The 11,873-nt window shown below is 38.1% G+C and overlaps 1 protein-coding gene across 3 annotated transcripts; it reads left to right on the forward strand.

Moving 5' to 3' along the window:
- Positions 1-2,314: 2,314 nt before the first annotated feature.
- Positions 2,315-11,842, forward strand: ncln (nicalin). Of its 3 annotated transcripts, none has more exons than XM_027158637.2 (15): positions 2,315-2,741; positions 3,765-3,955; positions 4,058-4,202; positions 4,564-4,658; positions 4,858-4,938; positions 5,648-5,751; positions 5,857-5,945; positions 6,198-6,337; positions 6,595-6,773; positions 6,856-6,943; positions 7,444-7,482; positions 8,544-8,704; positions 8,821-8,874; positions 9,761-9,839; positions 10,433-11,842. In XM_027158637.2, exons 1-15 carry the CDS (start codon positions 2,567-2,569, stop codon positions 10,493-10,495), a joined length of 1,683 nt encoding a protein of 560 aa, XP_027014438.1. In that variant the 5' UTR covers positions 2,315-2,566; the 3' UTR covers positions 10,496-11,842. The 3 variants fall into 3 exon arrangements, with proteins under 3 accessions (XP_027014438.1, XP_047660694.1, XP_047660692.1); XM_047804738.1 differs by having other exon boundaries at positions 4,061-4,202; positions 8,541-8,704; XM_047804736.1 differs by having other exon boundaries at positions 2,325-2,741; positions 8,541-8,704.
- Positions 11,843-11,873: the final 31 nt, after the last annotated feature.

Genomic DNA, 11,873 nt, shown 5'->3' on the forward strand with positions numbered 1-11,873 from the left:
ACAGTGTAGGAGTTATGTTAAAACTAGTGGAGATCTGTTACACCATATAGCTAGTTCACATACACAAATGACTGAGCTGATGATTTTCCATCCAGAAGAAAAAAAAAACGAACAATGATCTATTTATAACCACTTATTTCCCTCTGGTGGTGAGAACTGGTAGAACTCGTACAACTATGTGGTCGAGCAGTGCTTTAACTTCAGTTTCCTTCATTATTTCTCATTGTTTAAATCCTGGCAACACTTGGAGCTGATGGTAAGCATTGTTAGGGGATGCATGCGGCAGCTTAGTGGTTAAGGTATGGACTACTGATCAGAAGGTCATGAGTTTGAATCCCAGGTCCACAAAGCTGTCACCCCTGAGCATGGAACTAAACCCTCCATTGTTCAGTTGTATAAATTAACATTCAGGTAATGAGTCTCCAGTTTAAGTGCCTTGTAACAGTCAGAACTTAAACTGTATTTTTAAGTTTACCTACGTGTACAGGATAGATGACAAGCAAGAAGACGAGGAGGGAAAAAGAATGAAGAAAAAGACAAAGAAGAAGAATTAAAATGAGAGACAGACAAAAATGAGAGACTGGTCAAGGACCAACTGTTTCTAACTGCTATAATGTACTAAAATACTGACTTGTTTCAGGGAACAAGTATGAACCGTTGTTGTTTATGCTGTGGTTTAAGAAAAAAATACTTGGTTGTGCAGTCAGAGGAATTACAGCTTCATATCACCCCATTATTACTATCCTTTGTATATATACTTTAAAAACAATACATTATATTATATATAAACAATTTATTATTTTTAATTGTTTTCATATTAATTATTTTTATTTTTAAGTGATATTATATATATATATATATATATATATATATAAACATATCTCACAATATATTACAGTTGTTAAGCAGTACATACAGTCAATACAGAGGTATGCTGTGTGTAAAACTACAGCCATAGATATCTACGCCTAGATGTTCTAAAAATACGTCAAAACCGCCGCCATCTTGGTACAGGGTTATTGTATTTCAAATTCATGGACGATGCCGGACTTTTGTGCTGCGTTCGGATGTTCAAATGAACGAAATCTTAAAACCAAACAGCAAGGGATTGCATTTCACAAGTGATGTGAATGTGTTTTATGATATTGAATGTTATGATGATATGAACGAAATAATATTTCTGGTTACGTTGGTTTGTTTCAGTCCTTGGTTAACGACCGCAGCTAATCCATGCTAGTTAGTTAGTTTTTGACAGTTAGGAAAACCAACAGTGTTTGTATATTAAGAAGCACTTAATAAGGACATAAAAATTGACCCATGCTTTTTTGCTTAAAGGTGAAGACCCAACTTTATGTATGTTTTGTAAGATTCCCTTATCTGTCAAATATATTTTATTAGATTGTCCTGGACTTAACACAAGCAAAATGCTCTTTTATCAAGTTACTTCACTTAAGGACATATTTAATGACATTATGCCTGAAAAGGCTTTGAATTTTTTTTATTTTATGTTCATTAAAAAAATCGTATAACATGACTTTCTGTTTATATTTGTTTTGATTTTATTATATTTATATGATATTTGTGTTTTTGTAATTTAATCTTTGCCATGAAAATAGCTTTGATTGTTGATATGGCATTAAATAAAATAATCTGATTCTGAATCTAAAGCAGAAGTAGGCTCTGAAGACATATTTGATCATATTGTTGATACTCAAAGTGGCATAGACAACCACCACTTTAGCTTAATTTCAGTGGTTGTCTCTACCTTTCAGAAGTTGACTGTTGCAGATCAAAACTCTAAGGAAGAAACTGTGTAAGGTCGTGTTGTTGCAGGGACACTATATAAACCAATACAAATAAACCGATACAATTTAAATGTTTAAATGAACATGTATAGTCACACCAGTGTAGCACTGTTTCATGCAGTAGGCTATAAGGTAAGTAGCGATTGTTCATTAGACGTTTACTCAAGTGGAAGAATGTAATAAACTTAGGCCTACTAGCACTATGCATTATATTTTGTAAAAGTAGATTATCTTAATATCAAAACCTTAAATTTTATCTGGACTCAATGATAAATACATGTCTGACCGTTGGAATGAACCCAACACACACAGAGCAGTTGGGGGGGTTGGTGCCTTGCTCAAGGGCACCTCAGTCGTGGCTGGCCCGAGACTCGAACCCACAACCTTAAGATCACGAGTCAGACTCTCTAACCATTAGGCCATGATTTGCCACCAGGGGTCTGTTGACGCTGTTGACGCTGTTGACATTGACGCTGATACATTAAAGAGGAAGGTGTCCCCTGTTCCAAGATGGCGGCTCTATTGACCCATTCGTTCCAATGACCTGCCGTAGCCAAGGCGACATCTAGGTGTAGATATCTACGAACTACAGCAACTCAGTATTGGAGCTCAGTATAGGTGTCAAGAGAAATTGCCAGAATAAAAATCCGGGGTCCTTTAGGCAGAGCGTATAGCGCTGGATCCGAGAGCTGTCACTTGGTTACGGATTCATTCATTGTTCTTGGTTTCTCCTGCAGCGGGTTTTTTAGGATTTTATCGTCATGTTTGAGGAGGCCAGCGAGGTGTTTGACAACATGTTAAAATCGTCCTTTCCGCTGACGATTATCGTGTTTTTGCCTGCGGTGTTGATCCTGGTGTCTCCGCTCCCAGCTGAAGCGGCGCATGAGTTCACAGTGTACCGCATGCAGCAGTATGACCTACAGGGACAGAACTACGGTACACACCTTCTGTTAGCACTCTAGAACGCTGTAATATTCATCAAACGCTTTAGAAAGGATCAGGAAAGCGAACGTGATCGGTTTGTTCAGCGTGTGTGGGGGTCGTTAGCTTGTAAATACACTTCACACAAGTCAGCTTGTCATTTAAATGCTAGTTATGCTAGCAAGTAGCTGGTAGCTGACTAGCATTGGGACCGTTTCGTTTATTAAAATCAACCCGCATCTGACTTAGAAACGGAAAAGGCATTGGGTTGACGTCCTTGTAATGTTATAGACGTACACTTCTACTTAAATACAACTACAGAGTGATACTGTGCAGTCAGACACACGATTATTGGCACATTTCAACTGACCATGCAACCGTAACTCTTAGTTTCATTCAGAAACCATTTGTTTATTAAAAATATATTGACGGAATTTACACTTATTTAACATTTAAAATACTTACAAACAAATTGCAATCCGTTTCCAAAACATCTATATTTTGTATATTGCACATTTGTATTTAGCACAGAATTTTCTAATATATTCAGGTTTAACACGTTTATATTTACATTTCCAGCATTTGGCAGATGCCCTTATATCCAGAGCGACTTACATTTATCTCATGTTTATATAATACAACTGAGCAATTGAGGGTTAAGGGCCTTGCTCAGAGACCCAACAGTGGCAGCTTGGTGGACCTGGGATCGAACTCACAACCTTCTGATTGGCCCGACACCTTAACCACTAGGCTACCACATGCCCCAACACAGAAACCGAGGACACACTGGGGATCTTTGGAACATATTATTATGAATTTGGCCATGGCTAAGAATATTTTAACTCAAAATCTGGTTGCCTGGACCAGAATGTTAACACACTGTCTTAAATGGGATAGTTTAAAAGATAAAGACCCCAAACATGCATCTGAATCATTTCAGTGGTTGCAGCAAAGCTCTGTGTCTGGATTTGAACCCTGTAGAAACCCTGTTATTAGCTGGTGATGTCTGTGTGACCCTGCTTTGCACTGTGTTTGCAGGATCAAGGAATGCGATTTTGAACACTGAAGCACGTACGGTGGAGGCGGAGGTGCTAAGCCGTCGCTGTGTGATGATGCGACTAGCGGATTTCTCCTACGAGAAATACCAGAAGGCTCTCCGACAGTCTGCGGGGGCTGTCGTCATCATTCTCCCCAAAAACATGTCCACAATGCCTCAGGACATTGTGCAAGTAAGAGCTCAGAATTGACTCTACATCATTTGTCTTTAGAGATAACGAGTAATGTTAATTAATTTTTTTTTTATGATTTGTGTGTGTTTGTTTTTCCCTTAGCAGTTCATGGAGCTGGAGCCGGAACTGATGGCCACAGAGACCATTGTTCCTGTTTACTTTGCTCTGGAGGATGATGAGCTATTGTCTATTTACACCCAGACGCAGGTGTCCTCTGCCTCACAGGGCTCCTCCTCCGCTGCTGAAGGTATGTTGTTACAGCCAGTTTGCTGCACCACTGGATTCTGATTTGTCAGAAGGTGTTGAATCATTTTGTGACAGCTCTAACAGTAGTGCATCTGCACTTCAATTCTTCATTCTTTTTCCTCCTCATCTTCTTACTTCATGTTTTATTTTTCTTTGTTTCTTTTCAACTTTGAATTGTTTTTCCTTCTCATCCTCTTCATACTTATGTATCCCTGCTTTCTCATCTTTTTCTCTGTCTTCTTATTTCTCCTTCTTCATTTTCTGTCTCCCTCTTTTTACTTTCCTTTTAAGGTTATAGGTTCTAAAGTTTGGTCTTTGTTTCTGGTGTAAATCTTAATGATATTTGTTTTTCTTGTCTCCAGTGCTGCTGCACTCTGCCACTGCAAATGGATTCCAGATGGTGACGAGTGGAGCTCAGAGTAAAGCTGTGAGTGACTGGGCCATCACTAGCCTTGAGGTGAGCGTTCTTCTTCAACTCAATATGGCAGCAGATGGTTGGAAATTAGCTCTTACTCTTTAATCTTGGAGCTTTTTCTGGGGCCACTAATATCCTTTTGACTCAATATTGGGCTAGCCTTGTTTGATATGTTCAATTATAAGTTGATGATCATATGTCATCATAATAATGCTTGTCTTAACGGTGTTGATGGTTTCAGGGTAAATTAGCAGGAGCTGGAGGAGATGATCTGCCCACCATCGTTTTTGTGGCTCACTATGACTCTTTTGGCGTGGCTCCGGTACTTTTTTTTTTATTTACTTTTTTTGGCACCATTAATTAGCTGCTGGTTTATTAAACAGCTTTAGTCCCATTAAAAAAAAAAAGGAGTTGAAGTGTGAAATAAAAACTGTGTAATAACAAGATGCTAACTGTCAGCAAATCCAGTCATATTACATGTTACATGTTATTTTGAAATGAAATTAAGAATGAAATTTGTGCACTTTATTATCGTCAAATATACATTACTGCAAGTGAACTACTTTTCTTCGCATATCCCAACTGAGGAGGTTGGGGTCAGAGTGCAGGGGCAGCTATGATACAGCACCCTTGGAGCAGGGAGGGTTAAGGGCTTTGCTGAATTGCCCAAAAGTATCAGCTTGTCAGAGCTAGGGCTTAACCCCTGACCTTCGGATCAACAACCCAGAGTCTTAATCACTTGAGCCACCTCTGCACCTGCCAATGTTGATATTTCTAAATGACATTACATTTGACTGATTCATATTTGATATATCGTATATCATATTTGATAAATGAATCATGTAACATTCACACTGACATCAGCACTATCCCGTTCCATCCAGGATTTATTTTATAAATAAATCATTTTAAAAGTTTGTCTACTGAAAAGACCAGAGCAGCAGGCAGGTGTTTAACCATAAGTCAAAAACTGGTTGTCATACACATAACGCTTGTTTTCTTCTTGTTTGTGTCTGCATGTGTGATGTTAGTGGTTGTCATACGGTGCCGATTCCAACGGCAGTGGTGTGGCTGTGCTCCTGGAGCTGGCTCGACTCTTCTCTAGACTCTACTCTCACAAACGGACTCACGCTGGGTAGAAAAATCCACTCGATCAGTGTCCTGTATTTTAGGAAATAAAATACACTTTGAAATATTCTTTCAGATTCTCATGTGTAAGCTAGTGTTCTTGTTCCTGTAGGTATAACCTGCTGTTTTTCCTGTCTGGAGGAGGGAAATTTAACTATCAGGGCACTAAACGGTGGTTAGAGGATAATTTGGACCACACAGGTGCGCACACATGCTTTATGTAGTGTATAAGGAGTAAAACACTCCTTATATTCTAGTCTCATTCTTTTACAGAGGATTGGTCAGTGACTGTGTAACGCCATGTCAAATTGTTTTCTTAATTTTATACTAGAGCAATTTAACAATTATTGCATAATATCTTTATTTCCTAAAGAATGACACATAGCACATCTTATCTGTTTAGAGTTATGTCTAATATTGTGGAATTATTATTTTTTTTTATTCCTTTGTTAGAATCCAGTCTATTGCAGGATAACGTGGCGTTCGTCTTGTGTTTGGACACGCTGGGGAATGGGGACAATCTTTACCTGCATGTGTCTAAACCTCCTAAAGAAGGCACACCTCAGCACGCCGTACTCCGAGAGCTGCAAACGGTAACACACACACACACACACACACACAGCTGAACTGCATAAGTTAGTTGAAATTCTGGAATTACTTGGTATTTTGAGATTTATTTTTTGCACTGTGATGTCTGTTGCCCATTTTTATAGATAAAATGCAATGTCAAGATACAGTAGATTTATATCTCTATTCAAAACTAAAGACCATGGACTAAACTAAAACAATGTCATTATCATCTTCATTGAGATCCAAGCTGATTGCCATTTTTGCTTTTTTCTCCTGTCAGGTTATATCTCAGCAGTACCCGGAGCTGAAGTTTTCCATGGTTCATAAGAAGATCAACCTGGCTGATGACAGCCTGGCGTGGGAGCATGAGCGCTTCGGGATCCGCAGACTTCCTGCCTTCACTCTCTCGCATCTGGAGAGCCACCGCAGCTCCACACGCAACTCTATCATGGACTTGAGGTCAGTGTTGGCCGCTTTGTCACCCCGTCGATCCATGTGTTTCCTTGTGTAATGAGGTAATGTGAGGTGTTTGTGTGTTTAGGACTCATGTGGACCTGACGAAGCTCAGAAGGAACACTAAACTGATTGCAGAGTCTTTAGCACGAGTCATTTATAACCTGACTGAGAAGGTGAGGAAGCTTTTGACTATAACTCTGTATACCTATTTAATACACGTACAGTCTTTATGGTCTCACAAAATCTGTTTTGTCTTGTATAGTCCAAGTGAAATGTATGTGTTGTTTTTATCAAAAAAATTAGTTTTACTTCTGACTGTTATAAAGTGTTGACACTAAAGACTCCTTCCATAAATGTTAAATATACTTCACCATATCAAGATTTTTTTTTTTTAAATCTGTTTGTAAAGCGCATACATCGTACATGCCCTTTAAATGAGGCGTTACTATAGAAACCATAATATATTAGACTGAGAGCATGAATATTAATCTGTGATTTGTAGCTGTACTGTTGTTAGGGCTGCTGTTATAGAAAATCATTCAGAATCAACAGAGCTATGGTGTATGTAATGCATAATACAGTCAGTGTTTTTATCAGAAATTTCTATCAGATTGTGTGGATGCAGGTAAAGTAAAGTAAACACTGGACTAACAGCATCATGTAAATCCCACAGGGCACTAATGGAGATCTGGAGATCTTCACAGAGCAGATGGTAAGTGCACGATTCATGACTCATCTCTTCTCACCTCTAGCATCCAGAGTCTGTTTTTGCAACTTGATGTACTTGTTTCAAGACACAGCATTAAAAGTAATAACCTGCTAAAAGAATCTGGGTTCTAGTTCTTACTTATTTTCCATCAGCATGAAAGTGGTTGATGACTGTTGTTGAAGTGGTTTTGTATTTAGCCATCACTAACAAGAAGAAGAATACAATTCCTTGAGATGTAATTACAAAACTTTATAAAAATATAAATTAAGCCATGTTTTAGCCCATGTGTAACTGATTTGTGCTTCAGTTTTACACAATTATTTAAAGCTTACTAGTTCTTAAAGGACTAATTATCAGATGGATATCGACTTCAGTAACAGAAAAGAAAATGTTATCTTTAATCATGTCATTGTTAGTTAATAAGAAATAAATAGATTTCAGAAAATAAAGTGCAAGTCATAAAGGTTCAGTTCTAGGCACAAGGAAAACAGAAAAAAGTTTTTAACCCAGATTCAAAAATAATTCGGTTTTGAGCACATTTGAGACTTTCAGGGTGTTTGACCTAGTTGTGTGTAGTATAAATACTGTAAGTCTTAAAGAATGGCAAGATTTTAGACTTGGCCTTGCTGAAGAACAGTACTTTGAGATACAATGGGCTAGCAGCACTTGTCGGTTGATGATTGGTTACATATTGTGAGCCTACACACACATGCGCATGCTCACACACGTTCACACACACACACACACACACACACACACACACACACACACAGGCCCATCACAAAGTACTGTTCTCAAGCACCCACAGAAACAAAAATGGAAATCTGGAACTGCTCATTTCCATCAGCTCTTGTTCTTGTATCAGTCTTCTGCAAAGTACATGTGGATTAAATTTTTCCTTTTTATGTCAAATTTAATAGCTGAGGAAATTCCAGTGATAGAGCACGGTAATTCAGACAGCTACTTTTAACTCCCAGCACACACTATGTATTTACGTTATTGCAGCAGGCAGCTGGAAAACATTCTGGTTCACCACAAAACATCACACATGCTGTAATTAGCAGGTGCAGGAGGATCAGCTACTCTCTCTGGTTGACTGGTTAAGCACTCAGCCACGAGCCGCCCAACTGGTGGATAAAGACGGCAGTGTGGTCAGTACCCTGGAGTATTACCTCAGCCGCTACCTCAAAGACGTCAAGAGGCATTTCATCAAAGCCGACAAGCGGTATGTTTAACCCGAGTATCTCCTCATGACGCCCCATAGTCTTGTGTTTAACTTCCATTCTCTCATGCAAAACTTTACATTATCTACATTATATTTTCTAAAACATTTTCTCCTAGGGATCCTGAGTTCGTCTTCTATGATCAGCTGAAACAGACAATGAATGCATACAGGTGAATATCGAACTCCAAAGTTCGGACACCAAAATACATCTAAAAAATCCATTAAAACAGCTCGACACCGCATTAACTTTTGACGAAGTTCTGGAAAAACTGCCCAGCATCAAAATAAGGTTTGCAATGATGCGCCTGAAGGCACGGGTTGAAGACCCGGTCAGTGATGTCACGATATGCTAATTAGTTTAAAGTCATACCTACGTAATCACCTTCACCAAAATTTTACTTTTTTTTTTTACATAGAAACTTGGAAAAAAACAAATATAGACCTACCTACTGTCTTTTTTTTAAAAAAAATTATTTTTATTTTTTATTTATATTCTGTTAGTGCAAACAAATATTTGTAAGGATGGCCTTTACCTGATGAATAAGTAAGTGGTAGCTATTATGGCTGCTTCATACAAGCTACATTGTCTATACATATTTATTGCAAGTTAAAGGATGTGATTTTCTTCCATTTTTTATTTGGAACGGTAAAGTGGAATTAATTAAAAGAGAGAACAAACTTTAAAGGTATGAACTTGGGGAACTGAAGAAACTTTGGACCACATGCCTCAAAGAATTGGTCCCAGGAATCGTTCAAAACAATCGCTTCGATTTGTCTCTTTACAGCATTATAGCCAATTTGCATAGAATTCAGATATCTTATAAAATGCTTGAATGTTTTTTTTTTCTTGTTTGCCAGTATAAAGTAAGGGTCATGCTTACAGTATTTTTTTAGGTAATATTGTCCACATGTTCAGATATGTGTTGGTTAAAAGTCAAACAGTTTGAAAACTTGTTCCCTTCACGTAATACACATTGTCCACGTTGATGACTGTGTAAGTGTTTGTATGGCTTGAATTAATATATCGCACTTTCTTCTTTCCAAAATCATTTTAAGAGTAAAACCAGCGATTTTTGACCTTCTGCTGGCATTGTGCATCGCTGCATACCTCGGCATCGTGTACTTGGCTGTCCAGGTGAGTGGAAATACAATGCAATCTGAAGTCGATCACCAACATCATGTTATTCTCTTATACCACACAAGACAATTCATAAAAGAACAGTTGCTTAGTTACAGAGGTTACTAAGGTCTTTCTAGTATCTGATATACAACTTCCTGTAAATTTGCTTTTTATTATAACAGTGATAATGTATTAGAATGAGCTCATTAAATATATATAGAGTTGTGCCTCAGTCAGTACTGCTATGCTAGAAATTTGAGATTTACTGTAATAGATCAATGATTGAACTGTTTTTTCCTAGAAAGAAGCTGCTTGTCTGAAGTTTTTTCCCCAATGCACTCAAGTCGTTCCTTTTTTTTTTTTTGAGGCCAATGCATGTGTGTATGTGTATGTCTAAATGTTGAGAGCCAATCAGATCACAACCTTCAAATGTTCGGAAGCATGTGTCCAGAGACAAGTTCAAAATGCTTCAAGATACTACAATGAACTGCATTATGAGTAACACTGTGTGTGAACATGAAAATGGATGGTGTTGAGATACTGGTTGAACAGTGCTGTTTGGGACACTTAAATACTGTTCTAATCTTCTTGCACTTTTTTCTTTGCAGCATTTTGGTATTTTGTACAGTGTCCTTCGGCGGGTCACAGCATCCCGAGTCAAGCAGCATTAACACCGCTCTCTTCATCCCTGCAATATGAGGGACTCCTGCAGTCCCACAATGGAGCCAAGAGTGTGATTGGTTTTTTCCCTCTCTGACATGTTTCTTGTCACGTTTCAAGTGTTTGCATTTGCCTGCTTGTCCTCGTCAGTTCGGGGACAGCTTTTTTTTTTTTTTTAATTAATACAAAAGATTCTCTCTTACACTGCCTCACTCTCCTTTGCCTCAGTCTGAAGCTAGTGAGATCTCTGCCAAGCAACAGTGTCGTCGTCTTCTCAGGCAGCTAAAGTCAAAATGGGCCAAATTGCAGCTGAAGCTAGACTGAGAATGTTGGTCAGTTTGGAAAGTGTGCAGATGTGACTCATGTCAGCCCAGATTTTTTTTAGCATTAGTTAATACAGACTAATAGCTATGTTCTTCCTCACACATCCTGATTTTGCTGAGTGACGAGCTCCACCCTTATTGACCAAGGGACACCTAGGTTAAATTTAATCAAGGAAAAATGCAAACTTGGTCATGGGGTTGTTTTTACATTAGTTCCACATGCACCTTCTACATGTTTAGTTTTCAGTACATCAAAGTTTTACACAATTAAACAAAAATCCAATATAGCCGCCTTGAATCGTTAAAAGTTGTTTATCCTTTCACTAGTAGACAGTTTGTATGTACAACACTAATATCATTAAAAATACTTTTTTAGAAAGTCAGAAAAACAACTGAGTTGTGGTCACATGGATGGTTTTATAGATGTTCTCCAGCAACTAGTGTAATGTAAGAATGATGGTTTATAGTGCACAAAAGTGGCTTTGTTTAATCTAGACAACTATCTAAGATAATGTTTTGTAAATATAATGTGTGATGAAGCTTCTGCAAATTGCTGGTTTGATTTAATCTAGGCTCTGCCCTTGTTAACGGTCACTCAGCAAAATTATCCATCTGTCTTATAGGGTAAAACTACCAGAGTATTAATTTCTTCATTAAATAACTTCCATCACTTTAGTTTTCCATCAATTTGACATTCACCACTTTGGATAGCCATAACAGTCTGCCGAACGACACAAACACGAAATATACCTCGTCCTTCCTTTCTTTTTTCTACTCCTTGCCGGAGACACTCTTTCACATCCTTCAGTGAGAGCGGGACACTATTTCCCCCTGCTTCAGGTCTTTCTGCTGTTATTTATGGAAGCAGATGAAGCTTCACCTTGCACTGATTTTACACGGTTTCCTTTGTTTTGCTGAGATCTAAAGGTTTTGCTGGCTGTGTGAGAACCTGTGTACAAAAACTTGGATTCTTGCAGCAAAATAAAAATAAAGATTGAAGACAGGTCGAGGAATAAAGGGTTTTGTTCAAATACATTTGTGATTTTCATTGAACATTTATACGAGA

This window comes from Tachysurus fulvidraco, chromosome 2 (genome assembly GCF_022655615.1).
Source record: "Tachysurus fulvidraco isolate hzauxx_2018 chromosome 2, HZAU_PFXX_2.0, whole genome shotgun sequence".
Classification (NCBI taxonomy): Eukaryota; Metazoa; Chordata; class Actinopteri; order Siluriformes; family Bagridae; genus Tachysurus; species Tachysurus fulvidraco.

Coding starts and splice junctions, on each gene's coding strand:
- ncln (XM_047804736.1), top strand. CDS start 2,567: ATGTTTGAGGAGGCCAGCGAGGTGTTTGACAACATGTTAAAATCGTCC. Junction 6,774..6,855: donor AACTCTATCATGGACTTGAG/GTCAGTGTTGGC, acceptor TTGTGTGTTTAG/GACTCATGTGGACCTGACGA. Junction 9,840..10,432: donor TCGTGTACTTGGCTGTCCAG/GTGAGTGGAAAT, acceptor TTTTCTTTGCAG/CATTTTGGTATTTTGTACAG.